This window comes from Mesocricetus auratus, unplaced genomic scaffold, assembly GCF_017639785.1.
Source record: "Mesocricetus auratus isolate SY011 unplaced genomic scaffold, BCM_Maur_2.0 Super-Scaffold_100007, whole genome shotgun sequence".
NCBI lineage: Eukaryota > Metazoa > Chordata > Mammalia > Rodentia > Cricetidae > Mesocricetus > Mesocricetus auratus.
Genome location: NW_024429191.1, coordinates 64,945,195 through 64,972,868, shown reverse-complemented (window position 1 = coordinate 64,972,868; position 27,674 = coordinate 64,945,195). Strand labels below are relative to the sequence as shown.

Genomic DNA, 27,674 nt, shown 5'->3' with positions numbered 1-27,674 from the left:
AGCTTCTTATCTTAGAGTTGCCTTTGAAATTGAAGGATAGGAAAGGAGTCCTTTTCTGAGTTCAATTAGTAATATCTCTGTGTAGCCCTGGAACTTTGTAGACCAGGTTGGCATTGAACTCACAGAGACCCACCTGCCTTTGCCTCTTGAGTACTGGGATTAAAGGCATGTGTCACCTTTGCCTGGCATCATTTTTTTTTTAATAGGAAAAGGTGTTATGTGTATGGATGTTGGCCTGCATGTATGTCTATGCACCATGTGCATTTCTGATACCCACAGAAGCTAGAAGATGGCATCAGATCCATTGGATCTGCTGATGACAGATGGTTGTGAACTAACATGTGGGTGCTGGGAATCAAACCCAGGTACTCTGGAAGAACATCCAGTTTTCTTAATGCAGAGCCCTCCAGCCTATTGTTTAGCTTTTTTGAGTCAGGATCTCTATAGTCTGGGCTGGTCTTAAACTCCTGGCAATCCTTGTGCTTCACCCTCTGTGTGCTGGTATTGCAGGCTGTCAGTCACTGTGTCCTGCTCCTTAAATTATTTTGTTTTTAATTTTACTTTCTGACTAACATTTTATATAAGTCTGCATTTTTCACATACCAAAGAAATTATTAAACAATGATACCTGAAATTCTAAAGAACAGTAGGTGAAGGCTTGGGGTAGACAGTCATATAATTCTCATGGAGTAATTCAGAAGTTAGTGTGCTGTGTTTATATGTATAGTTATGTGAACTCTGAGCCATTGGAACACTTTTTCCAACTATTGAGAAGGAAACTATCACAGTGAATCTTTGAGAGATTCTAATGGCCCTCTAGTCTGAAAAACAAATGTGTATTCCTCCTTAGGAATAAGGTGGATAACTTGGTTTTCCTTAGTTTATCCAAGGAAGCGACTTCCTCTCTGAATCCCACTCATGGTCCATTTGTAAATTTGGGGACAACTTCCCATTCATCTTTCTCCAGCTCTGAAATTAAAAGTAGAAGCTGGTGGTGCACATCTTTCATCCCAGCACTCGGGAGACAGGTGCAGGCAGGTAGATTTCTGTGTGTTCAAGGCCAGCCTTGTCTACAGAGTGAGTTACAGGACATCCGGGGCAACACAGAGAAACCCTGTCTTGACCCAGTAGGTTAATGTCAAAAAGAAGTAAAAATCAATTCCACATTCATTATAAGTTACCTACTTTATAGCTTGTGAATTTGCCTGGCATTGCAGCATATCTTGAGCTTATTTTATAAAGCTAGTTAATGTTCTACCTTAATGTCATTAGTGGTTAGATAGTTTCTTGGCTCTTTGCCCTCTGGTGTGCTGTGTCTGAGTTATAACTACATTTTATAACTTATTTTACCAATAGTATTTGAGGAATTAAAGGGAAGTGAAAGTAAAAGAAAGCTGTTAAACTCATTCTGGACCTTGTTCAGATCCTGGCCTGTTTATTTGTAGCAAATGAATTTGACAAAAGAATTCCATAAAATAGAGCTGACATTGCTCAGCCAGTGCAGTGAAGGGAAACTACATAGCTGGAGGACAAGGGCTTATTCTCAGTTTACACTATGAGAATTTGCTACCATGGAAGGAGAGGGGGAAATGGGGGTATGATCTGGCCTAGGCTAGTAGAGCCAGCCCTTCAGGCAGTCTATTTTAGAAGGATTTAATCGCCCAGAGAATTAGTGACCCATTCTAGTAGAGATCCTTTTTTCTGTACTCATACACTGTTTTCAAAGATGTACCATCTGTAGAGCCACTGTTTTTGAGCAAATACTGTAGTGTCTGCTATTTATACAAAGAAAAAAAACCCCTTATTTTCATTTTGGTTTTTCAAGACAATTTCTTTATGTGGCCTTGGCTATCCTGGAACTTTCTCTGTAGACCAGGCTAGTCTCAAATTCAGATCTGCTTTTGCTTAGATTACAGACTTGTGCTACCATGCCCAACTGCTTAAATTCTTAAGTAGCTCTATCTATATTGTAAGTTTTGGATTCTTAGGAGGTAAATTTAGCTTGTCAAACAAGCAATTCTTTATTGCCTCTGTATAATCTTGATTCCCTGCTCAAGCCTTTCTTAGTCTATACTCTCCATGCTATTTTAAGTACTAGCTCTCTTAGACGTTTGTACATCCCTGTGCATTAGCAGCACGTGCTTCTCCTGGAGAGAATTCTCTAGCCTGACTCCTTGCAAGTACTGTTTATATGGAGGTATTTGACAGAGCCACTCCTGTATAGTCTGTTCCAACTCTTTGTACAACATGGCCTTGTCTGCTCATGCTAGCCCATGTTTCTTCAGTTTGAGAACTCCTGACATTTTAAATCTTTTTCTTTTAAAAATATTACTTTACCTTAAACTACAGGTCCCCAAAGCCTAATAGAGGAGGATAAATAATTGTGCTTAGTTGGGGATAGGAGAGGGTGAGTCCAATAATTCAAAGATTTACAATTCACCAAGAAACATAATGGTCGTAAATCACTGAACCATAAACACCAGCACTCAGAAGGTGCTCTTTCCTCGTATTTAACCTCTGTAGTTGTAATATGAAGTTAGCATACAGCAGTTGAATGCCACATTTTTTTTAAGACAATGAAGAAAATCTGTTACTTTCCCATTCTTGTTTTTTTTTTTTTTTTTTGGTTTGGTTTTTCGAGACAGGGTTTCTCTGTATTGTTTTGGAGGCTGTCCTGGAAGTCGTTCGGTAGACCAGGCTTGGTCTCCAACTGCCTCCTGAAAGCTGGGATTAAAGGCGTGCACCACCACCGCCCGGCTACTTTCCCATTCTTGTCACTGTTGATCTTGCATTGATGGTTAAAGTATTATTTATACTGATGATATTATGAATGTCAAATTTTATTTGCACATTTGGTAACGTGATCTATATTTCTTCTCAGCTCCAGAACCTGGGTATTAACCCAGCAAACATTGGCTTCAGTACCCTGACTATGGAGTCAGACAAATTCATCTGCATTAGAGAAAAAGTAGGAGAACAGGCCCAGGTGGTAATCATTGATATGAATGATCCCAGTAATCCAATTCGAAGACCAATCTCAGCAGACAGTGCCATCATGAATCCTGCCAGCAAAGTGATTGCGCTGAAAGGTATAAAAGATTGGGGTGGTTTTCATGAAATTCTTACATGTATTTTGTGCAAATACAGTTAATGGTGTGCTCCTTTTCTTTTAGTATGTTGAGTAAATTTAATTAAATCTGTAAAGCTGTAATCAGTCCTGAACTTGAGTTAACGTTCATGACTTTTAAATGCATATTTCTGTGAAATATCTTAGAATATATGTACTTGGAAAAATTTTAAGTATTAGGATAAATACATTAATGTTTTATATCTGATATGATGAAACCAAAGCATTTCTGTATAAGGGAATTAAAGTAATATTCTATAATAAGCCATAGCTTAATATTAGGACTTAAACACTAAGTTTATTGATGATCAGCTTCTCCATTCTGTGCCCTTCTATACCATAGGCTTCTTTGAACTTAGATCATCAAGCTCTGAAAATGGCTTGATTGACTCTGGTCAGAGAACATGGAGAAGAATGAGAATGAATGAATACCAAGCATTGGAATCAAGAGTGTTTGCACATTATCTATTTACCTATCTACTCATTTATTTATTTACTTTCTTCCTTATTTTTACCTGAGTCTTGGCTCTGTTCCCCAGGTTGGCTTTGACTCTCTTGCCCAAGTCTCTTGAGTGGCTGGGATCATCGGTGGGGGCAACTAGGCCCAGCCAAACTAACTTGTTTACAAGGGAACTGTACTGCTTATCAATTTAAATGAACTTAAACAATCTCATCTGAGAACCTCCATTTTCTTTTACTTTGAACTTTGGAATTAAGTTAATAGAAGAATAGAAGTTACTAAGAAGACTAGGTACCAAACTACTGGACTCTTGAAATGGCATTTAAAATTGTCTCCTTTTCCTTCTTGCTTTAATTACGGATTAAACCCAAGGCTTCACGTGGCAGGTTTGCAGATGATTACCACTGAGCTATTATGTTGCAGCCCTTGTTTTTCTTAATAATAAGAGAAAAGAATTCAGATTCCCAGTAATTTGTAAGTGTGGATGAGTTTCTAGAGGTGCTGAAGTTTTAATCAGTCTTTCCTTCATATCATTTAAACTTTTGGGGGCTTGTTTTGGTTTTGGTAGTTTTCTGTTTTGTTTTGATGAGATAGGTCTCAGACAGTAGCCTTGGGTGTCCTGGAATTTGCTGTGTAGATCAGGCTGGTTTCAAACTCAAAAAGCCCCCTAGTACTGGAATCAAAGGCATACATCACCATGCCCAGCCCCTTTAATCTCTAATAATACAAATGTTGAATAACTCTTATTAGAAATGATCAAGTCTAGAAGTATTGAGAACTCTTTGGCTTTGGGGAGTTTTTAAGAGTTCCTTTTATAACCTTTTGTGTGTGTGTGTGTGTGTGTGTGTGTTTATGTGTGAGGGCATACATATGAAGGTCAGAGGGCAACCTGGAGAAGTTTGTTTCTCCTTCCACCATGTGGCTCTTGGGGATGACTTGGTAGCAAATGCCCTGCTGAACATCTCATAGGTGGCCAGGATTTGGGAATCTTCTCATAGATTTTATTGTGGAGCATCATAAAAGTCGAAAATTAGAAATCCTAGCTTTCTGGTTTTGTGGTACAGGTTTTGGAACACTTTGGAGTGTCAATATTAACCTAGCCCTCTGGTAAATAAATGGTGGGCAGGTTGGGAGCTAAGAATAGAATAGTCAACAAATCATCAGAATTTGTTTCAGGGAAAGGTCGATCGCATCTTCAGAAACCAGATGTTTTGTGACGGCATATATTTTGCTTCTGTATAAAAGTATATTACATTTTAAGTGTCCTTTATCTTCCTTAAGTGATTTGAATTCAAGCGCTTAGCGTCCATCACACTTCTTTTTAAAAGGCATCAACTAAATTTTGCCAAATTCTTTTCTATTTTTAATGTTACTGTTATCTTATCACATTTCTTAATGCTTTCTTATGTGTGCAGATGGTGAGTTACCTTAAATTAGATTGTGTTAGTCATTGTCCTGTTCTATAAAAAGAATAATTGAGAAATTTGTATAGCTTTGTAAAATAGTATGTTATTTCCGTGTCTATTGGTCTGTATCATGGATGTTGTCCCTTGTTCCCTTTCCCAGATCCTTAAACTTACATATTCTCCAGCCCCTTTCATGAAAAACAGAATAAAAGAAAGGCAAATGCTTACAAAATTCTGCTGCCCTCTGAAGCCGGTTTAAACTTCGTGCCTTCTTTTTATAAACAGGACTATAACTTCCACAATTTCTTGAGTCTGGTTGTGGTTTATAAACTGTGTGGGATGGGAGTCCTTATAGAAGAAGGTTCTGTTACATAGTAAGACGGGTTGTGGTACAAAGCTCCTTAGGCTTTGTCTGTCTCCTGCCTATCCTGTCACCCTCCCACTCTGACAGCTTTTGTCCTTTTGGAGCCAGATTCTCTGTGGCTCAGGAATGGAGTTATCCTCAGTCTTGGAGGACTATTCTTCATAGCCTAGTGATAGCTGGACTTTGACCACTGTTGATGTCAATGAAATCACCTTTTCAATGGTGACCAGTTTCAAATGCTAAGTATAAGCCCCTGCATCTGACTCTGGACTTTAACATTCAAGGCAAATTCCACCCTCCTTTACTAAATGCTTGCTGTCTTAACTGGATGAAGCTTGAACTTGTTCTCACCTCCAGTATATTAACAGCATCTGAAACCATCCTCCTCCCTGTCTCCCTTTCCTTTCTCCAGCACTTCTATTTTCCCATTGTATCTTAGACCAGTTAAATGTAGCATGCGCTGTGGTGACATGACAAAGTTGAAGTACAACTTCTTTTCAAAACGCAGTTTCCACAAGATTGAGTTGAATGAGAGATGACTGCATTTTAAAAAGTAGATATTTCTTCCTTGTGTTTCTGTTAGATCTGCTTTGTCTTACGTATATACAGCTACCTTAGTTTTTGTGTGAACTAACTATAATGAAAGTTACAGCTTTGTTTTTTATCAATAAGAAAGCTGTTCCTTAGTCTCATTTTCATTTGGGATGTAGAATCCTGCAGATGTCATGTGTTTAGAGTGTTGCAGACATGTCCGTAAGAGGTAAGAGTTCTGCTTAAGGTTGTAGCTTTAGACTGGTTTGTTTGGTCTCAGCTGTTTGCTCCTCAGTGGCTGTAGCTCTAGCAATATGACTCCTGTGTGTAGTTAGTCATTAGTCTTAGGATGGAACCACATTATTTGGAAGTTAAGGGCTAGTTTAGGTAGATATTAATTCATTTTGAACTTCACTGTTTTCATTATTCTTTAATTCTGTATTTAGCTGCTAAAACTCTTCAAATATTTAACATTGAAATGAAAAGTAAAATGAAGGCCCACACCATGACTGATGATGTCACCTTCTGGAAATGGATCTCCTTGAATACGGTTGCTCTTGTTACGGATAATGCAGTTTATCACTGGAGTATGGAAGGAGAGTCTCAGCCAGTGAAAATGTTTGATCGTCATTCTAGCCTTGCAGGATGCCAGATTATCAATTACCGTACAGATGCAAAGCAGAAGTGGTTGCTTCTGACGGGCATATCTGCACAGGTAATATTTGTTTAGTTTTTGGTAAAAAAGTTGTCTAAGAAACTGTTTTGACATACACTTTAGTTAGGTCTTTAAACCCAATATTGTTGCATTTGACTGATTTTTGAAAGATTTTTTTTCTTTTTAAAAATAACGGTTGCTGGCTTAAAATTGCTGACATTAAATTGCTAACATAGAATTTCAGTACTTTTACCAGTTGTTTTTAATTCTTACAGATTAAGTAGTGACTGAGTGATTTAGAATTTATTATGGAGTCAGTGTGCTGTAGTGTATTAAAATGGTGTAAAGAGATGATAACATGAGCATGAGGCACGTCTTATTAGGCTTTAAATAAGATAAGGCTTGGAGTTAAACTTTAAGTTAAGATGTATCAACTCAGTATTGAGAGATTCAGTAACAAGTGCTGCTGAAAATGGCAAAGTATTATAACTGCTTCACAAATTGAATCTGAGGTCTACTGGATCATTGGATCTCTAAATTTTATTTATTTTTTGATCCTTTGCAGCAAAACCGTGTGGTTGGAGCTATGCAGCTCTACTCTGTAGATAGGAAGGTGTCTCAACCTATTGAAGGACATGCAGCTAGCTTTGCACAATTTAAGATGGAAGGAAACGCAGAAGAATCAACGTTGTTTTGTTTTGCTGTACGGGGTCAGGCAGGAGGGAAGGTAAGTTGTCTGGTAATTATTTTAGTGAGTCTTTTTTGCTCTTTGCTATCTAAGTTCAAAATAGTCATCTTTATTCCTTACTAATTTCATAATCAGATTTGTGGTGACTGACAAATGGTATGTATAGTAATGCTTGTGTAAAATGATAACATTCTTTTAATATTATTTCCTATTCTGCCATCTGTGGGTCTTACTTTTTTAACAGTATCTTGTTATATAACCTAGGCTGGCTTTGAAGTCGGTCCTGAGTGCTGGGATTGTAGATCTTTATACCATTGTGCCCAGCTTTGTGCTCTTTGTAATCTTAGTTTTGATTGTCTTTATCAAAGGCTTTTTGTTGGTGTCTTCCACTTTATTCTGCATAGCCTCATTAGAGTTGCTAAAATACCCATTTGTGTGTGCAGTACATGTCTACAGTCTGATTCGTTAAGTATTGCCCAAGATGAGGTCTAATTTCGTTAAGTGCTGTCCTTTTTAAATCCCCTAGGTGACTTGATATCGATGGAATGGACAGCAGCTTAAGTTGGAGAGTCTCATCCCTAGCTGTACATTGAAATTACCTAGACAGATTGAAGCACTTTGTGTATTAGAATTCGTAGTTGAGGACAGCAGAAACAAGGTCTGGTTGATTAGAGTATAAAAAATTTATTGACAGGATACTGGATACCTGGCAGTAGCTAGGACAGTTGTATCACTAAATGTGGGAAATGAGAAATCAGAAAAAAATGGGTAGTAGCCAGGGTTCCACCAAGGAATCATGCTGTGCTTTTGTTATGCCTGCACTGCTAGATGCCTGGTGACTCAGTTTGCTGCTATTTTCACTACCACTACCACAGTAGACGGACTCACCCTCAGTCTTAAAATAGCCTGGTGTCCTGAGCTCCCTGTTTGAAGTCCAGTATAGGCAAAGTCACATGGCTTGCATCCTAGCTCTGAGAGACATGGAAAACAACTGTTTGCTGCTTCTAAAATGGAAGACTGACGCTACTTGCTGCCAGAACTTGTAGAGTACTGTCCTCTGTGTCCCTGAATCAGAAAGACCCCAATTTCATCTTTTTTTTTTTTTTTTTTTTTTTTTACATTTTTCCACCCAATGTCTCTCTAGTAAGTAGTTTTCAAGACTAAAGAAAGAGATTGGCACTGATTTGAATCCTAGCACTTAGCACTGCCTCAACTTTTCATGTAGTCCTAAGAGTGCTGGAGTTACAGATGCATGTGACTATTTTACATGGTTTCTAGGGATTGAATTTAGGTAGGTGGTCAGACCTATTCCATAAGCACTTTTACCAACTGAGCCATCTTGCCAGCCCCATCATGACTTTAGAGTCAGACCTACTTCCTACCTTTATAATTTTGCCACTTCAAGAACGGTATATAGCTGGGCATGGTAGTACATGCCTTAATCCCAGCACTTAAAAGACAGGCAGATCTCTTTGAGTCCCAGGCCACCCTGACCTAAATATTGTTTCCAGGGCGACATTATGAGACCTTGTTTCAACAACAAAAAAGAAATCATAAAGTAAATGTGTGACTTTGAGATCCGTTTCCTCCTTGTCAGTTTTAATTTATGGAGGAGTATCCCACAGTGTAGATGGATCAAATACAGTTCACTGGTTATAGAATGTTTTGGTTATTTCCGTTTGGGGGGCTTCAAAAAACTTACAATGACTAGCTGATAAATGATTTAGATTGATAGTAATTTTCTTTTCTTTGAACAGTTGCATATCATTGAAGTTGGTACACCACCGACAGGGAACCAGCCCTTCCCAAAGAAAGCAGTAGATGTTTTCTTTCCTCCAGAAGCACAAAATGACTTTCCTGTTGCAATGCAGGTATTTCATCAAAATAAATGGATTTGTAAAAATCTCAAATTAAATCCTGCCCATAGTTGATGAATGGTACTTAAAAGAATTACTGTAAAAATTATTAATAAAACTTGGTAAAATAAGAATCCTATTTTCATGTAATAAGTAAATTGTGTTATCTTAAATTGTCAGAATTATGTTCTCTTTTGTCATTCAGGTTTCATTCATACTCTTGTGTTTTATGTCTGAGCTTTATCTGTCCCACATATAAATAACAAGCTGTAATGAAGGAAACCTTAATATTACTTTAGCATTTTAAGTTTCATGTCAGAGTTTTATAGAAAGTATTCATTTTCTCTTCAGATAAGTGAAAAGCATGATGTGGTGTTCCTGATTACCAAGTATGGTTATATCCACCTCTATGATCTTGAGACTGGCACATGCATCTACATGAACAGAATCAGTGGAGAAACAATCTTCGTTACTGCACCTCATGAAGCCACAGCTGGAATAATAGGAGTCAACAGAAAGGGACAAGTAAGAAAAACCTTTACCATAACCGCTTAGGTAACATGTTATCACTAGTGTATTTTTTCCAAAGATAATTTTTGGGTATCAGAAAAGAGTACATCATGGGAGGAAGGCAAAGAGAAGAAATGAGATGAGTGTCAAAGGATATAAAATAGCAGATATAAGTTTAGATATCTGTTCAAGGTGAAGATTAAAGCTAATAAAATTGTGTTAGGGTGTGTGTTGATGCATGAGTATACACATTCACGTGCTAAATACATATAATTTAAATAAATAAAAAGATTATTATATAAAATTCAGCATGGGGTGCATGCCTTTAATCTCCATACTTGGAGGACTGAGGCAGGAGTATTTCTGTGAGTTGGAGACCAGCCAAGGCTACACAGTGAGGACCTGTTTCAAAAAACATAAAACTTAATAAAACAATAATAAAATAGATAGGTTGTTGTCTAATTTGTTTTTGCATTGACCCTATTTTTAGGTTCAGTAAATGGCATGAATCATTTATTTATTTATTTATTTATTTATGTGTCTGGGTATTTTGCCTGCGTGTATGTCTGTGTACCACATGAGTACCTGGTGCCTATAGGGATGAGAAGAGGGCATCAGAACCCCCGAAACTGGAATAACAGTTGTGAGCTACCAGATGGATGCTGGGAATCAACCAAGGCACTCTGGAAGAGCAACCAGTGCTCTTACCTACGGGGCCATCCCTCCATCATCTATATTTAGTTTTCATATGATATTTCATCCTTAAAGTAAGTTTCATCACCAAAAAAAGATAATATAAACACTACAGTGTATAATAAATCTTTTTAATACTATATCATAGGAACTGTTTGGTTTAGAGCCAGTTAGGTGTGTTTTGTTTTTTTGTCCCCCCCCACCATCACCCCTCTTGGTTTTTCAAGACAGGGTTTCTCTGTATTGTTTTGGAGGTTGTCCTGGAACTCGCTCTGTAGATCAGGCTGGCCTCGAATGCACGGAGATCCACTTGCCTCTGCCTCCTGTGTGCTGGGATTAAAGGCGTGCGCCACCGACACCCAGCGTATATTTTTATTATCAAAAGAAGTAAATCTCTGGAGGGGAAACTGTTTTGGTAACAATTTGACGAACTCCTTTTTCTGTGGGTTTCTTTTCTGTTATCTCCAAGACAGGATCCATCAGCTACAGAGATAAGAATTCTATCTACATCCACTTCTTAGCTTCCTTAATGTTACTGAATATTTAATGTGAGAAGGTCATATGTTAAAGTACCTATTGTGGTGTCTGTAAAGTTACCCACTTGGGTAGGATATCATCCAATTGGTAATAGCTGCTCTGAGTTTGAGATATTTGGCAACTCTTCCTATCATCTAGCAAATGGCTCTTTCTTTGTGAGAATGTTGTATTGAAACAAGAAAAAAATTCTTCCAGGACGGGTTTTATTTTCTTAGATGCTTAAGATTCTTAAAATCTAGTATTGTATAGCTTTTGTCATTTACTGCTTCTCCTCCAGATTAGTATTTTTTGTTGTTGTTGTTGTTGTTTTTGTTTGGTTGGTTTTTCAAGGCAGGGTTTCCCAGTCTCTCTGTGAAACAGTTCTGGCTGTCCTGGAAATCACTCTATAGACAGGCTGGCCTTGAACTCACAGAAATCCGCCTGCTTCTGCCTCCTGAGTACTGGGATTCAAGGCATGAGTCATTGCCTGACCCAAAGGTGATTTTTGAAAATCATGTAGTTCTCATCTATATATTCAGTTATATATGTCTCTCATGAGGAAAAAAAAATTGGTTAGGGATGATTTGATGATCAGGAGCTATAGAACTGGGAGTGCTTCCTTCTTTCTGCTATTGTGCTGGTTGTTAACCTAGAGCTCCTTCTGTAATTTTACCATACACTGTAAGCACTGATAGCAGAGGTTCTAGAAATAAATTATGATGGTAGCAAAACAGGCAAGTGTCAGAATTTCACAAAAGTAACTGAGTTACTTTTGTGACTTAGTCTAAAAAGATTTAACACAGTCTAATGATTCTCTAATTGTTAAATTGCAGGTTCTGTCAGTTTGTGTGGAAGAAGAAAACATAATTCCTTACATCACCAATGTCCTACAAAATCCTGATTTGGCTCTGAGAATGGCTGTGCGCAACAACTTAGCTGGCGCTGAAGAACTCTTTGCCCGGAAATTTAACGCTCTTTTTGCCCAAGGAAACTACTCAGAGGCTGCAAAGGTGGCTGCTAATGCACCAAAGGTAAATAGTTAGGAAACTGGAGTTACTGTGATTGACAGATTGTTAATATTCTCTATTTCTGATACTGCTAGAAGAGGAACCAGCTTTGTAAGAGTAACTAGTAACTTAACAGTTATATTTTTCCTCTAATAGAATATGATAATTAATTCTCAGTGTCTCTAGAGTTGATGTTTAAAAAAGCCCAGAATCTTAGAAAGGATGTGTAACTATAGACCTATGGTGGGTATAGGTGCAGATATGTTCAATTACTAAAGTACAACGCTGTTTGGCCTAATAAACAATGGCTGTCTGTTTTAATTTGGAAAGTTAATCACTAAACAGATACTCTTGGATTTGTAGTCTGTATATAGTTGTCAGAAAAATGAGCTGAATTACTCCCATAAGCCTTTACATTACTTTATGTTGAACTGAATTAAAATCTTGGATTCCTAACCAGTGTTAATTATGAAACTTGTACTTAATTGAAATTGATTTAATGACTTAGTGGTTATCATTTCATGATTATGTTTATCCTTTTTTAACCTTTTAAAAAAACTTTGAGATTATAATGTAATTACTCACTTTCTACTTTTTCCCTCCAAACCTTCTCATATGTCCCTCCTTGTTGCTCTTTCAAATTCATATCTTTGTTAATTGTTGTTACATACATAGATGTAGATGCACATATTCCTAAATATATAAATGCAACATGCCCAGACTATAATCCTACTTGTAAGTATATGTTTTCAAGGGTGACCATTAGAAAGTAGATAACCCTAGGAAAGCCTATTTGTGCTTATTGTTTCATGCATTGATATAATCAATTACCTTGGCATGTTTCTGATTTTGAATAATTTTTGTGACACTGAGCCAGTTATATGGCAGACATTTATTGAATCTGCACTATGTGGTGAATATTTGAAAGGTGGAGTTAATGGGTCAAACATGCAGTTCAGATTGATCAGATACCTATAGGTTTAGTAGTGTGATTTAGCCACTGAGGAATCTTTAATATTTCTTCTTTCTAAAGGGAATCCTTCGTACTCCAGACACCATCCGTCGATTCCAGAGTGTCCCAGCTCAGCCAGGTCAAACTTCACCTCTACTTCAGTACTTTGGAATCCTTTTGGACCAGGGCCAGCTGAACAAATATGAATCATTGGAGTTGTGTAGACCTGTACTTCAGCAAGGACGGAAACAGCTTTTGGAGAAATGGTTGAAAGAAGATAAGGTACTTTTAATTAATATTGATAGACTTTTCCTTTGATTAAAATACCATGTTAACAAGTTAAAATTGTTAGTTTCCATCAGAGTATCTCCATCTGTTATCTGTTGCTAGTGGAAGTAGAACAAGAAGAGACCTTGTCATTTTAAAATGTGATCCAGGGTTATTGCTTGGTAGTTAAAACTAGTAGCCTAGAAGTAAGTTACTATTTTTTTGACCTTGGAAAATTTTCACATGAGATGCTTACTTCATTGTACAGGCATGTTTTCTATGTATCTGACATTGCTCAACATGTGATCTTCCCTATCCCACACTTGATATGCAAGCCTCGTAGTTCCTTTCCCTCCCTCCCTATAAGAATTTATAAACTCATCAACATTGTAATATTGTTTGTTTGTTTGTTTTTCGAGGCAGGGTTTCTCTGTGGCTTTGGAACCTGTCCTGGAACTAGCTCTTGTAGACCAGGTTGGTCTCAAACTCACAGAGATCCACCTGCTTCTGCCTTCTGAGTGCTGGGATTAAAGGCATGCGCCACCACTTCCAAGCAACAATTGTAATTTTTGATGCTGGTAAACATACTTGGGTATGCAGGGAGAACATGTTATATAAAATGTAAGATCACTCATGTGTTTACAAGACAGCCAAGCTTGCTGTATTTGATGTAGGGAGGTAGTGTTTGACAGTGATTTCATAGTGTCAAGTGGTGTTACCTGACAAAGTATTTAAAAGGTTTCAAATATGGGAGCCTTTTGTAAAAAAAAATATTTACTACCTTTCTGTACTGTTGACTTTATATTATATATCCCTGTCTGTCCTGGAACTCACTTTGTAGACTAGGCTATCCTCTGCCTGCCAAGTGCTGGGATTAAAGGTGTTCAATACACTGCCTGGCAGAGCACAATTTTTTTTTAATGTAGAAGAATGACTGAAAAGCAAGCAATAAATATTATTTATGGGGCAATAGGTAACTTTTAAGCTTTCCTACCTAAGTAATGTATTGAGTTGCCAAGTTTCTTGCCATTGTCAGGAACTGAGGTAGCACTCTTGTAGTGAATTATTTACAAAGATATTAAACCTTTTGGCTTTAGTGTGTATTGGTAGTATTGGTACATTCTGGAGGCTAAGTTCATGTTTCTTAATCTGGCTTCTGCTAGTCTTGTCTTACAGGATACTAGAGGATTTTATTTCAGACTTGAGAGGCTTGGCCACATACCATTCTCTACTAAAGAATAGCTAAGCTTGAATATATGAGAGCTATTTTAATTTCATAAAATAACAGGATGAGAACAATCAAGATAAAACTGAGTTGACCTATATGAAAGGGTATTAATTTTTTGAATATCATTACCTTTTGCTTGTACTCACATGGGACTCACTTGTAATAAAATTGGTTCATCGCCCATTAGTTAACATGTTCAGTTAAGATGTTTAGATTGATAGAACTTCTTTGAATGCTGAGTTATAAGGGTTACTCTTTTTAAAACGTTACCATTGGGACTCGAGAGATGGCTCAGTGGTTAAGAGTACATACTGCTATTGCAGAGGATCCAAGTTAAATTCCCAACACAAAATCTGGAGGCTCATAGCTCCCTGTAACTTCCAGGGGACTGATAACCTGACCCCATAGTCTCTGGCATTCATGAGTATATGTAGAATAAAGTGGAAAGTTGGACAGGAAGTGTGGGTTAGTGGCAGAGGAGTGACTTACTTATAAGGCTCTGCTATGTTCAGTTCCCAAAACTGCCAAAAAGGAGGGATGGGGTTGAAACTCATACAAAGCATAACCTTTTTTTGGTTTGGTTTTATTTTGTTTTTAAAGACCAAGTTTTTCTGTGTAGTGACCAGGCTGCCCTCGAATTCACAGAGATCTGCCTCCTGAATGCTGGGATTAAAGGCGTGTGCCTCCACCACCTGACTACAAAACAGAACTCTTAGGAAGCTGACTTGAACATGTATCTGCTGTATACTACCTAGAAATTTTTTGATTTGTGTATATTTAACTTTGTAAATTTAGTGTCCTGACTTACTATCTCAAATCCTAAAATTAAAAAAAAAAAAAAGCCGGGCGGTGGTGGTGCACGCCTTTAATCCCAGCACTCGGGAGGCAGAGGCAGGCGGATCTCTGTGAGTTCGAGGCTGGGCTGGACAGATAGCCTCCAAAACAATACAGAGAAACCCTGTCTCGAAAAACCAAAAAAAAAAAAAAAAAAAAGATAAAAGATGGATCTTAGGCTCTTGATTATAGCCTAGTTTAAAAATTACCCCTAGAGTTTTAAAATAGCCCTTATATAAATAAGGGTCGTTTTGCTCAATTTCTAAAATTAATTAATTACTTATTTAGAGACAATGTCTCCATTTGGGGCACAGGCAGGTCTTGAACTCCTGCCTTAGCCTCCAAGTGTTAATAATATAGGCTAACTGACATTTTCCGTTTTCATTGACAATACTACATCAAAAGTTATATTATGGGGGGGCTAAAGAGATAACTTATAGTGATTCAGAGCATATATTAAGTTCTTCCAGAGGACGTGAGTTCAGTTTCTAGCACTCATGTCATATGGCTCACAACCACCTCCAACTCTAGCTCCAAGAGAATCTCTGATGTCCTCTTCTGATCTCCATGGGCACATACAAATAGAAAAACCTGTGACATTATTTTTTGAGAAGTTGAAAACGTGACTGTAATATTTGAATCTTAGTAGTTAGATGTATAAGACTCTTGAATAAAGAAAAGGTATATTCTTAACAAAGTAGTAAGAAATTCCTAAAAGCAAACAAAGTCTTAGTGTCTATCTTTCTTGTTTAAGGAGGCATTCTGGAGAATTGCACAGAACTATTTTTGTGAGTGCAGTAACAAGAGTTCCCCAATCACAAATCCTGCACATTTATATTTTTGGAAAATGAGTATCTTTACATGAGTTATATTTATAGGGGAGTAGTACCAACTTCTTGTTTATGAAACAACTAATGGGTCACTAACCAAATTCTCTTTTCCTTTGGACAGCTGGAATGTTCTGAAGAACTGGGTGATCTTGTCAAGTCTGTGGACCCAACGTTGGCACTTAGTGTGTACCTCAGGGCCAATGTCCCGAATAAAGTCATCCAGTGCTTTGCAGAGACAGGTCAAGTCCAGAAGATTGTTTTATATGCTAAAAAAGTGAGTTCAGTGGAACAAATTATCAACACAAATTTATTTAAAAAAAAAAAAGCTTGAGAGAAATTAGCCTTAACTTGATTCATTTTTGTTGGTTAATTTCTTTGAACTTTAAAAAAAATTCCTTAATTGCTATATGCAGAGTTCATAACTAGTGTTAATACATGAAAGCAAATATAATTCTAAGATAGCAGAGCCATGTTAAAAATGTGTTAGTACAGTTTTCAAAATGACTAGAAGGAATACAATCATATAGTCTAAGCAAATATGTCATCATAAAGGTCTTATTGACTGTCTTAAATTATAAACAATATTTTATACTTATCAGTAGTTCTGTTAGTAAATTTCATTATAGAAAAAGCTATAAATCCTTTAAAAATGAAACTTTGTGGCATGACTGAAGTCTCTATTCGTAGGTTGGATACACTCCAGACTGGATCTTTCTCCTGAGAAATGTAATGCGCATCAGTCCAGATCAGGGACAACAGTTTGCTCAAATGTTAGTTCAGGACGAAGAGCCTCTTGCTGATATCACACAGGTAATGATATGTTAAAGCTGTATAGTTCATAGACATGGAACTGTCTATGAACTTCCAAAACTTTTTGGAAGACTAAGCTAAACTTTGAGATGATTAGGCTAAACCCCAAGTATCTTACCAAAACATGTTACAGAAGAGTAGATTTTCTAAATATTTATTATCTCATATCTGTTAATACAGGCACAGGTGTGCCATGGCCTGTGTATGGTTGTCAGGGAACAGCTTTTGGGAGTTGTTCTTTCCTGCCACCTGGTTGGACTCAGGTTGTCAGGCCTGCATACACATGCCTCTATCCACTGAGCTGTTTCACTGGCCCAGGAAATATTTTAAAATAACCACCATTTTGATTAGGGAAGGATATATGAAACATCATATACTTGATCTTGTCCAAAAGGACCAGAAGTGATATATAAATGATAAGACACAGTGGTGTCTGACACTGTTGAGGAAAGAGGGGCATATAGAAAAGTGTAAGTCAGTTTTTCATACTGTGTTTCCTTTGATTTTCTTTAAACTTATTTCTAAACCATTACTCACAGTAACTGCATTTTAAATTACTTTTATTTTAGGTTTAATTTGTTTTAAGAGTAAGTCTCATTCTGTAGCTCTTTAAGCCTGGAATTCATATGTAGACCAGGCTGGTCTGGAAGTTCCTATCCCCTGAATACTAGCATTTACAGGTGTGAGCTGGTATACTCATATACTTAGTTTTTCCAATAATTTAAGTATGAGGTCAGGTTGTCTAAATAATATTCTTTAAATCAGGTGTGGGGGGGGTGCTGGAGAGATGGCTCAGCACTATGGAGCCCTTGTTGCTCCTGTAGAGGACCCAGGTTTGATTCCAAGCTCACAGGCATCCTTAATTCTTGTTCCAGGGGGTATGATGTTCTGTTCTGGCCTCTGAGCACCACACATGCATGTGATATATATGCATACATACAAGCAAAAACTCAAGTCATGTATGACTATAAGTGATATCCTCATATATATAAAATGAATAAATATCAATAAACATTTAAAAATAAGTAAACCTTGAACTTGTATTTTACATTTTTGTACATAAAAAGATCATGTTGATTTTGTATACAAGTTGTCAATATTTTGGGAATTTTCAAATTTTTATTAATGCAAAAAATGAGTTTTAGTGTGACTTTTTCATACATACACATTGTAATTTGTTCATATTACCCCCCAAACTGATCACCCCTTCAATAGTATCTTGTATCTCCTGATTTTGTCTTTTAATAGATTGTAGATGTCTTCATGGAATACAATCTAATCCAGCAATGCACTGCCTTCTTACTTGACGCTTTGAAGAACAACCGCCCCTCTGAAGGTCCTTTACAGACACGCTTGCTTGAGATGAACCTTATGCACGCTCCTCAGGTACGTGCTGTTATCTTAGTTAGGGTTTCTGTTTCTGTGATTGATAAAGCACCATGAACAAAAGCAACTCAGGGAGAAGTCAGGGCGGGAACTTTGAGGCAGGAACTGAAGCAGAGGTCATGGAGGAACACTGCTTATTGGGTTGCTTGGCCTGCTTTCTATGTAACCCAGGACTACCTACCTGTCTAAGGATGACACTTTAACTGGTGGGCTACCTCTCTCCCCATCATTAGTCAAGAAAACGTCCTATAAACTTGCCTATTAGCAGTCTATTAGAGCCACTTCCAAAGTTGAGGTTCCCTCTACCCAGATGACCTTAGCCCGTGTCAAGTTGACATACAAACAGCCAACATAGTTGTCATGTGTTTTAGTCATGCTTCCACTCCTGTTCTTGTGAGTGACTATGCAGAAGTTTAGATTTTTTACTCAGAGTTTTGAGGTGTTCTTAATGAAGAAAATTTAGCTAGTATTCTTTGATACTTTTCACTCATTCAGTCTTGAATTGTAATGTCTTTTTTTGGGTGTTGTGTATGATGTAAAGAGGAGGTGATACAAGCTCATCCTGTCTGTGGTTTTCTAGGTTGCAGATGCCATTCTAGGGAATCAGATGTTCACCCACTATGACCGGGCTCATATCGCCCAGCTGTGTGAAAAGGCGGGCCTACTGCAGCGTGCATTAGAACACTTCACTGATTTGTATGACATAAAACGTGCAGTTGTTCATACCCATCTTCTTAACCCTGAGGTATTTTGTTTCTTATCTGTTAGTTGTGATTAATTGGTATGTTGGCACTGGATGATAGTAAATTATTCTTTTTTTTTTTCTTTCTCTAGTGGTTAGTGAATTACTTTGGCTCCTTATCAGTTGAAGACTCCCTAGAATGTCTCAGAGCCATGCTGTCTGCCAATATTCGTCAAAATCTACAGATTTGTGTTCAAGTGGCTTCTAAGTATCATGAACAACTATCAACTCAGTCTCTGATTGAACTCTTTGAGTCATTCAAGAGTTTTGAAGGTAATTAGTGTAAGAATTGGTAGTCAAGAGAGACATATATTCAAACCTTTGGAAATTGTCTTATACAAAACTTAAATTTTATGGGAAATGACCTCTGCATGAGATCCTATATATACAGTGTAGAAGAACATCTGCTTGGATTTTTTATGAGTGAGCTAAAAGCAGGATTTGGGATAAAATATGTATTGTCTTTGTATTGTATAAATGAAAATACTGATGGCTAGTTGCATTAGTACTGCATGCATAGATCTGGCTCTTGAAATAGCAAGTTGGTCTCTTAAGGGCATTTTGTGCTTCGCTAGGTTGGTACTGCAGGTGCTTAGTGCTGGGTGATTACTCACTGTGTGGCAGCTGCCTGTGTATGCAAAATTACCATATTCTTTGACTCCTACCCACTAAGTCACAAGAGCATCCATTCTAGCAGTCATACTTATTTAACCACTTGTTTGGGGGCTCTTAGAGTCATTAGCTAAATCTTAGTCCCTCCTTAACCTTTTCTCTGCTATTAGTGCTCTATATAGGAGGGGTAGAATAGGAGATTCTATAAGTTATTTTTTGTGTGCTAACAATATGTTGAATTTACTGTTTTGCACAGTAGCTGCTGACCACATGTATCTATTTAAAATTTTTGTAGTCAGTCTAGCTGAACGTGTAGAGAGGTTAGTGGCTAAAGCAGACAGTATAGGTGAGAGAAACTCATCGATGCAGAAAGTTTTGAACAGCACCACACTAAATTCTTTTGAAACTGCTTTTACATGTCTTCTCTTATTTTTATGTGGGAAAACATCTGGTATATGGTCCTTAATTTAGAATCTCTCATGGAATGTGGTATTTGCTTTGTTATTGGTCTCTTACTATTTGAAACTTTAGGGCCAGGCATAGTGGCCACTTGCCTGTATTTTAGCCATCAGAAGAATGAGGCAGGAGAGTCACATATTCAAGGACAACTTGAGTAAAAATCCTCCCAAAAAACAGAAAAACACTCATAAAGAGAATTTTCTGCTTTGTAGGGTTTGAAACTTAGGTTTGTTTTATTGAACAGGTTTCTGGATTAATTTGTATTCTTACTGGACTTTTTAAGTAGCCAATTTTTTAAGGACATTTTCTATAGTGATGGCTTCTAATTCTTTTTTTCAGGGGGGTGGTTTTGAGACAGGATTTCTCTGTGGCTTTGGAGGCTGTCCTGGAACTAGCTCTTGTAGACCAGGTTGGTCTTGAACTCACAGAGATCTGCCTACCTCTGCCTCCTGAGTGCTGGGATTAAAGACATGCACCACTACCGCCCAGTGGCTTCTAATTCTTAAATAATTTTTAGTTCTGCCATTCTTAAAAGTGTCCATGTAGCGAGGCTTAGTGGCGCATGCCTTTAATTTCAGCACTTTGGAGTCAGAGTCAGGAGGATCACTGTGAGTTAGAGGCCAGCCTGACTTACATAAGAAAATCCAGGACTATATAAAGAGACACTGCCTCAAAAAACCAAACAGGCCAGTCAGGGTTACACAGTGAGACCGTGGCTCCAAAAACAATAAGGAAAGAAAATGTGCTTATGTTTCTCAGTTTTAATTGTTTTTGTCTCTTTAAGGTCTCTTTTATTTTCTGGGATCCATTGTTAACTTTAGTCAGGACCCAGATGTGCACTTTAAATACATTCAGGCGGCTTGCAAGACTGGGCAGATCAAAGAAGTGGAAAGAATCTGCAGAGAAAGCAACTGCTATGATCCTGAGCGAGTTAAGAATTTTCTCAAGGTAGGTGGCTTTGAGCTGCTTGTGGATGGTGAAGAGTCAACAGTTCTACAGTTCAGCCATGCTTAGAAATGTTTTCCTTACTCTTGAAAATTTTAGTATTCTCAAATTCTGTGCTTGGTTACTCTTTTCTAAACTTCATACTCTGTGGTTTCTAAAGAAATAAGGAAGGAAATTAGTAAGTAGTACATAAGAACTACCATCTGTTTAAAAAGAAGGAAAAACAGTTTCATTTTCTAAGAATATCCTTTTTTTTTAATTTTCAAAAGAAAAACATTTTGGGATTTTTTTTTTTTTCCTTTCGCCATCTAAGACATAGTCTCACTACATAGCCCTGGCTGTCCTGGAACTCACTATGTAGACAAGACTAGACTTAAACTCACAGAAATCTGCCTGCCTCTGCCTCCCAAGCGCTGGCATTAAAGGTGTGCACCTCTATGCCCTGTTTTAGAAAAACATTTTTTAAAGTTGTTCTTAATACATTTTAGAGCACTTAGATCTTTACCCATGTGCACCTGGGAGGCAGATCTCTGTGGGTTCAAGGCCAGCCTGATCTACATAGTGAGACTAGGTCTTGAAATGGGGGAATAAAGTAATCACCCTGACCTCCAGTCTTTAGAATGCTTTGATTCCTTTTTTCTTTTTCTCTTTTTAGGCCCAATTTTTATTATATTTTATTTTGACGACTGCCTTTAAAATTTTTTGTCTGTATTTTTGTGCGTATTAGGTAGTTTTGTCCTTTTGTCATGTAAGTCCCAGGGATCAGACTCACATCATCACATTTTCAGCAAACACCCTTATCATTTGAGCCATTTTTATGTAGCTCCCTTCCTTTTTTTTGTTTGTTTGTTTTTTGAGAATGTAGTCTGACTTCATAGTGTCTAGGCTGGCCTTGCCTCATTTTCAAGAATGCAGAGAGTTATAGGTAACGAACCACATGCATCAATCCTGACTTAGCTTTCCTTTAGTTTACTCTCTCTTCTGTTTAAAAGCATTATTTACGTGTTCATTTTGTGTTGGTGATGATGTTCCTGTGCCTACCCAAGCACATGGAGGCCAGGAGTCAGTTCTGTCTTTACATCATGTTGGTCCTGGGTCTGTTAATCTCAGTGACATGCATCTTTACCTACTGAGCCATGTTGCCAGCCTCTTACTTAGATATTTTTGTTGTTGTTTTTCTTTATCAGTTTATCTTTGGTACCATTTTCAGGATCCTTTAGTATGTGCTAAGAAAACATCCAGGTTTACTTCTAGCATCAAATCTGTCTGAGTTTAGAAAAGAAAACATTAATTATGTATAATTCATAAATTAAGAGGTGTCAAGAAATCTTGGCTTTGTGACACATGAATTCTGTTGGAGAGAAGTAAAGACTGTCTGCTGGAGTGAAGAATAATACATTAACGAATGCTAAGTTTTAGAGTGTAGTTAAGGACTGTTAATTATTTAATATTAATCTTTGCTTGCTAGCAGTATTCTTGGGCCTACCAGTTATTTTATGGGGAAAAAGTAGTTGTAGCTATCTATCTATGGAAAACTGTAAAACCCACAGAGTACTACTTGCCCACTGTCACACACATGTAGTTATTTTACTTTTGTCTACTGGGAGAGTTCTAGATTGAGTAGAAACCATTTTTATATGAATATTGCATTTCCTACCTCTCTGGCTACTATCACTTGGAGATAGTTCATAACTGTATTGACTAGTTCTCTTGAATTGATCCTAGGCTCTGTGTTGCATAGCTGATGAACCCATAGGGGTTTTAAATGTAACAAAGTAGTCAAAATGCTGAAATTGTCTTAACATTGTACAATGAAAGGTAACCTTTATAAGTCACATCTTATCCCTTGTGACTTTTCTGGGGAGCCTAGCTAGCATGATAATGCCAAAAACCAAACTTTCTAGGGTTCCCAAACAACTTACCAAATGCAAGAAGTCCGTTGGTCTTTGCTGCTAGTGCAGGACAAAGGCTCACTTCCTCCTGAGTATCATCACTATTTCTCTCTCTCTCTCTCTCTCTCTCTCTCTCTCTCTCTCTCTCTCTCTCTCTCTCTCTCTCTCTCTCTCTCTCTCTCCCTCTCCCTCTCCCTCTCCCTCTCCCTCTCCCTCTCCCTCTCCCTCTCCCTCTCCCTCTCCCTCTCCCTCTCCCTCTCCCTCTCCCTCTCCCTCTCCCTCTCCCTCTCCCTCTCCCTCTCTCTCTCTCTCTCTCTCTCTCTCTCTCGATTTTTCAAGACAGGGTTTCTCTGTGTTCTTTTGGAGGCTGTCTTGGAACTCTTATACCAGGCTGGCCTCGAACTCACAGAGATCTGCCTGCCTCTGCCTCCCGAATGCTGGGATTAAAGGCATGCACCACCACGGCCTGGCCTCTTTTTCTTTTTTTAATACAACCAGATTCTTAGTTGAATTTATTTTTGTAATTAAACTCATCTTTTCTTTTAATTTCTTTTCAGCTTTAGGAAATAATGTTTGAGTTATCTTTTATGTTAAAACAGAAGTAAACTTAACCTGTACAACTTAAGTATGACATTCTCAAGTTTAAAAAGCATTTATACCTGGACGGTGGTGGTACACGCCTTTGATCCAAGAGACAGGCGGATCTCTGTGAGTTCAAGGCCAGCCTAGTCTACAGCTCCAAAGCCACACAGAGAAACCTTGTCTTGAAAAACAAAAACAAACAAAAAATTTAGCTGAGCAGTGGTGGCCCAAGCCTTTAATCCCAACACCTGGGAGGCATAGGTAGGTGGATCTGTGAATTGTGGTCTACAGAGCAAGTTCCAGGCCAGCCAGGGCTATACACAGTGACCCTGTCTTGCAAGACTTTAAAAAACAAATAAAAATCTCAAAATCTAAGCCAGATATGGGAAACTGTAGTGTGGAACTATTCTCAGACCCATGACTTACTCCTTGCTCCCTTTATGCTTTGTCTCCTGGAATTGCCTCAGTCTTCCTGGGTGACTGACTCAGTGTTCTGGAACTTGTGTATTGGGAGCTTTGCATCTGCCCCAGACTGCTTTTTCTCTAAGACCTTCATAACTTGTTCCTTGACCTTCAGCTTTCTGATCAAATGTCATGAGAGGTTTTCCTCAAGTTACTCGACCTAAAATAGAAACTACTAGAGCTCAGTCAGGAAAGTGCTTGCCATTAAAGCATGAGGGCCTGAGGCAGATCCCAAACCCAAATGAAAATATTGGCTGTGATACCTCATGTTTGTAAGCCTTGGCCAGGTGGATCCCTTGGTGAGCTCCAAGCCAATGAAAAGACTTTAGGTGAGGTGAATAGTGTTCCTGAGGAATGTCTCCCGAAGTTCTCTTGCGTCTACATTACGTGTGCAAACAATAGAATATCTGTACCAGTTCCTCTTGTCCTGCTTCATTGTCACTCTAATACCCTCTGCTCTGAAGGAGCTGGTCTCTCCTCACTCAGTGGTAGTGTCCTTGAGACACAGGACCATTTACTTGAGTGCCTGATACATAAATATTCAGCAAATAGTTGTTACATTCATGTTGTAGAAAACCTTTACATGAATTTACACAGCTCCAGAAGAATAAAGGTTAATAACTTAGTAAATAGTTGAAAATGTATAGATAGCATGGGGCTGGAGAGATGGCTCATTAGTCAACTGTGCTTACTGCTCTTCGAGAGGATTCGAATTCAGTTCCCAGTACCCCTGTGTCAGGTTGCTCACAAACTACCTGTAACTCTGGGGTTATCCAGTGCTTCTGGCCTTTGTGGGCTCTTACATACATGTGCACATCACCATACACATAATTAAAAATGAAATGTTTGGAAATGTGCAGCATTAATTTCATGCATGTTGTGAAGGTTTAGACAAACAAGAAAACGCCACAGTTGTTGTCAAGAATGAAACGACTGAGTGACTTGGTTGTATGTTATTCCACTAAGTAGTGAAGCTTGTGTTTTATGTGCACAGATTTATGTGAGACACTGAATTTTTTAAATGTTTGTTTAGGAGGGAAAATTGGCCTAGAAACTCTGCATTTATAGAAGCAGACATACTTTCTAGAAATAATTGAAGCAGCTGTTAGTAGTGTTTTCACTTTTTGAAATGCTCATACATTGTATTTCCTTAATGTGAACAGCCTGCAGTTGAACTTTGACTTCAAATTTATAGTCATTTTTACTTTTTCAATTTAGCTTAGCTCACAAAATTTTCTTGATATTTTCTGAAGCTTTCATGGATTAATCTTCATGTGATTTATAATTAGGTAGCTAGAGCCTAATCTTAACCATTTTAATTGTCTGGGAATGTTGCTCAGTGGTAGAACAAAGACAAAAGAACCATTTTATTCTAACCTTTAAAAGATTTGACTACCATTAGGAAAAGTCCTATTCTGCTTAGTTTCTGTTTCCTTATTTGACTCTTAGAGGAATCATTTATTGAGGGATGTGTCACTGTGTATAAATGAATTCCTGATGGAAACTGTTGTTTTTTGTGCTGTACCTTATGTCCGTGGAATATAACAGGACATGTATCAGGTAATTGCCCCACACAGGTCTTACCTTTCCCTGTCTAACACCTCTGTCAGTATAAGTAGGCATGTAGCTTTGTCTTTGTAATGGTGAAAGCAGTTGGCAATTTAAAGATGTCTTTTCTTTAAATTCTTTGTGGTGTTTAATTCATGGCCACTATCATGGTGCTCTTGGTAGACTTACTTAAAGTAGGTTGTTAGAGCCTGGGTATATAGCTTAGTATTGGGGAGGGCTAGAGGAAGAAATCATTAGTTTGAAGCAAATGTGAGCATTTGTGCCACCTATGTGAGGATAGTGACTAAACCAATTGACAAATTCAGCTGAACTATTTATTAATGAAAGTCCCAATGTAGTGATTTTAAAACCTGTGTGCTTCTGCTGGTGGCTTACAAAGCTTAATTTGTTAATTTTTTTTTAATTACGGATGTATGGGAAGGGCTTGGTGTTTGCTTGTGAATCTAAGCTTTGTTTAGTAAAATATGTTGAAATGGGGAGATAGATGTGCATTCAGCTTTGGGGTTATTTCTTTTAACAGAAGAGTCAAATTTGTATGAACCTCTCTTTCCCATCAGCACAGAATGGATTCTTATATTTTACTTAATGCAAGGGGAAAATTGAAACCCTTTCTCCCCCCCCCCCTCTTTCAGGAGGCAAAACTAACAGATCAGTTGCCACTTATCATCGTCTGTGATCGGTTTGACTTTGTCCATGACTTGGTGCTGTATTTATATAGAAACAACCTTCAGAAGTATATAGAGATATATGTCCAGAAGGTAAATATTTTTATGCTTCAATAATTGAAACCTTACACTACAGTATTCCAAATTGTTCTTGAAATTTTTTGCCTGGTAAGAATGGTCTGCCTGCTAAAGTAGATTTTTGTATTTTTTTGTCCCAGGATAATCTTTCTGTTGATTAAAAATTTACATCCATGCCGGGCGGTGGTGGCGCACGCCTTTAATCCCAGCACTTGGGAGGCAGAGGCAGGTGGATCTCTGTGAGTTCGAGGCCGGGCTGGACCGACAGCCTCCAAAACAATACAGAGAAACCCTGTCTTGTAAAACCAAAAAAAATTTTTTTTACATCCATGCTAGTATATGACATGTGCGAGTTGAAGAAGTTATAAAATCTAGGAACCATGCCCCAAGCATGTGTTTTAAACAATGTCATATTTAGGTATTGGAAACTTTATCTTTTAACTTTAAGATACTCTAGCAGGGCAGTTTTGCCATAATTGAAGCTTTTATACTCGGTAATCTTCCATAGTTGTCTTGGATGTTGTTAGTTTTTTACTTAGCTTTTGGAGTAATCCTTAGGTAGAACTAATTAATAAACCAACATGGGAGTCTATGAGACAGGTACTCCTGATTCTGACCAGACTGTGGGCCTTACTAAAAGCTGGACTTAGCTAAATTCCTTCATCTGACTAGAAAGTTAGATTCACAGTTTATGAGCTTTTAAAAAAAATGGTCTTTTATATTTTTAAGTCAGTTTTGCTTATTAATGTCATGATTTGCGTTTTATTTTCTCTTTTCTAAACCTAGGTAAATCCAAGTCGACTCCCTGTGGTTATTGGAGGGTTGCTTGATGTTGACTGCTCAGAAGATGTCATTAAAAATTTGATTCTTGTTGTAAGAGGTCAATTCTCTACTGATGAGCTTGTGGCTGAAGTTGAAAAAAGAAACAGGTATAGTACTGTTTTTCCACATTACAGCAGATAAACTTGTAGCCCCAGGTAGTTTAGTAATGATGTCTGAAGCTGCTCAACAGCTGATGGAAAGGGGTCAGGCTAGCTTTTGGAGTTGAAAATGGAGTTTTCCCTCTGAAATGTGTCTGTGTTTCTAAAGTTATGAGAGGGTTGTGCTGTTTGTAACGTGGCATGTTGGGGCTTTGTTGTTTTCACTAGATTGAAGCTGCTTCTACCTTGGCTTGAGGCCAGAATTCATGAGGGCTGTGAGGAACCTGCTACTCACAATGCATTAGCCAAAATATACATCGACAGTAATAACAACCCAGAGAGATTTCTTCGTGAAAACCCCTATTATGACAGTCGTGTTGTTGGAAAGTATTGTGAGAAGAGAGACCCACATCTGGCTTGTGTCGCTTATGAACGTGGCCAGTGTGACCTGGAGCTCATCAATGTAAGTTCTGCGTGCTGAGCATGTGCAGAGGCAGCTGTATTCCTTTAACTTTTATCTTTTGTGATAACAAAACTTGAATTTCTGTATGACTTTTAGGTATTTTGGAACAGTTCTGGGCAGTCAGGTGCTTTTAAAAAACTTTAATTGGAAATAAGTAGTAAACCT

General features: G+C 37.9%; 1 protein-coding gene across 2 annotated transcripts in view; it reads left to right on the top strand.

The window, feature by feature from the left end:
* Cltc (clathrin heavy chain) overlaps window positions 1-27,674 on the top strand; it is a 64,137-nt gene that overhangs the window by 19,223 nt on the left and 17,240 nt on the right. For both annotated transcript variants that reach the window (XM_013118344.3, XM_005076896.4), the window contains exons 2-17: window positions 2,882-3,089; window positions 6,335-6,603; window positions 7,109-7,270; window positions 8,989-9,102; window positions 9,439-9,612; window positions 11,640-11,837; window positions 12,847-13,047; window positions 16,046-16,198; window positions 16,612-16,734; window positions 17,983-18,120; window positions 18,701-18,865; window positions 18,955-19,135; window positions 20,718-20,881; window positions 26,016-26,141; window positions 26,913-27,055; window positions 27,275-27,509. In XM_013118344.3, coding sequence (XP_012973798.1) covers window positions 2,882-3,089; window positions 6,335-6,603; window positions 7,109-7,270; window positions 8,989-9,102; window positions 9,439-9,612; window positions 11,640-11,837; window positions 12,847-13,047; window positions 16,046-16,198; window positions 16,612-16,734; window positions 17,983-18,120; window positions 18,701-18,865; window positions 18,955-19,135; window positions 20,718-20,881; window positions 26,016-26,141; window positions 26,913-27,055; window positions 27,275-27,509 — 2,754 coding nt within the window. The remainder of the gene's footprint in view (window positions 1-2,881; window positions 3,090-6,334; window positions 6,604-7,108; window positions 7,271-8,988; window positions 9,103-9,438; window positions 9,613-11,639; window positions 11,838-12,846; window positions 13,048-16,045; window positions 16,199-16,611; window positions 16,735-17,982; window positions 18,121-18,700; window positions 18,866-18,954; window positions 19,136-20,717; window positions 20,882-26,015; window positions 26,142-26,912; window positions 27,056-27,274; window positions 27,510-27,674) is intronic.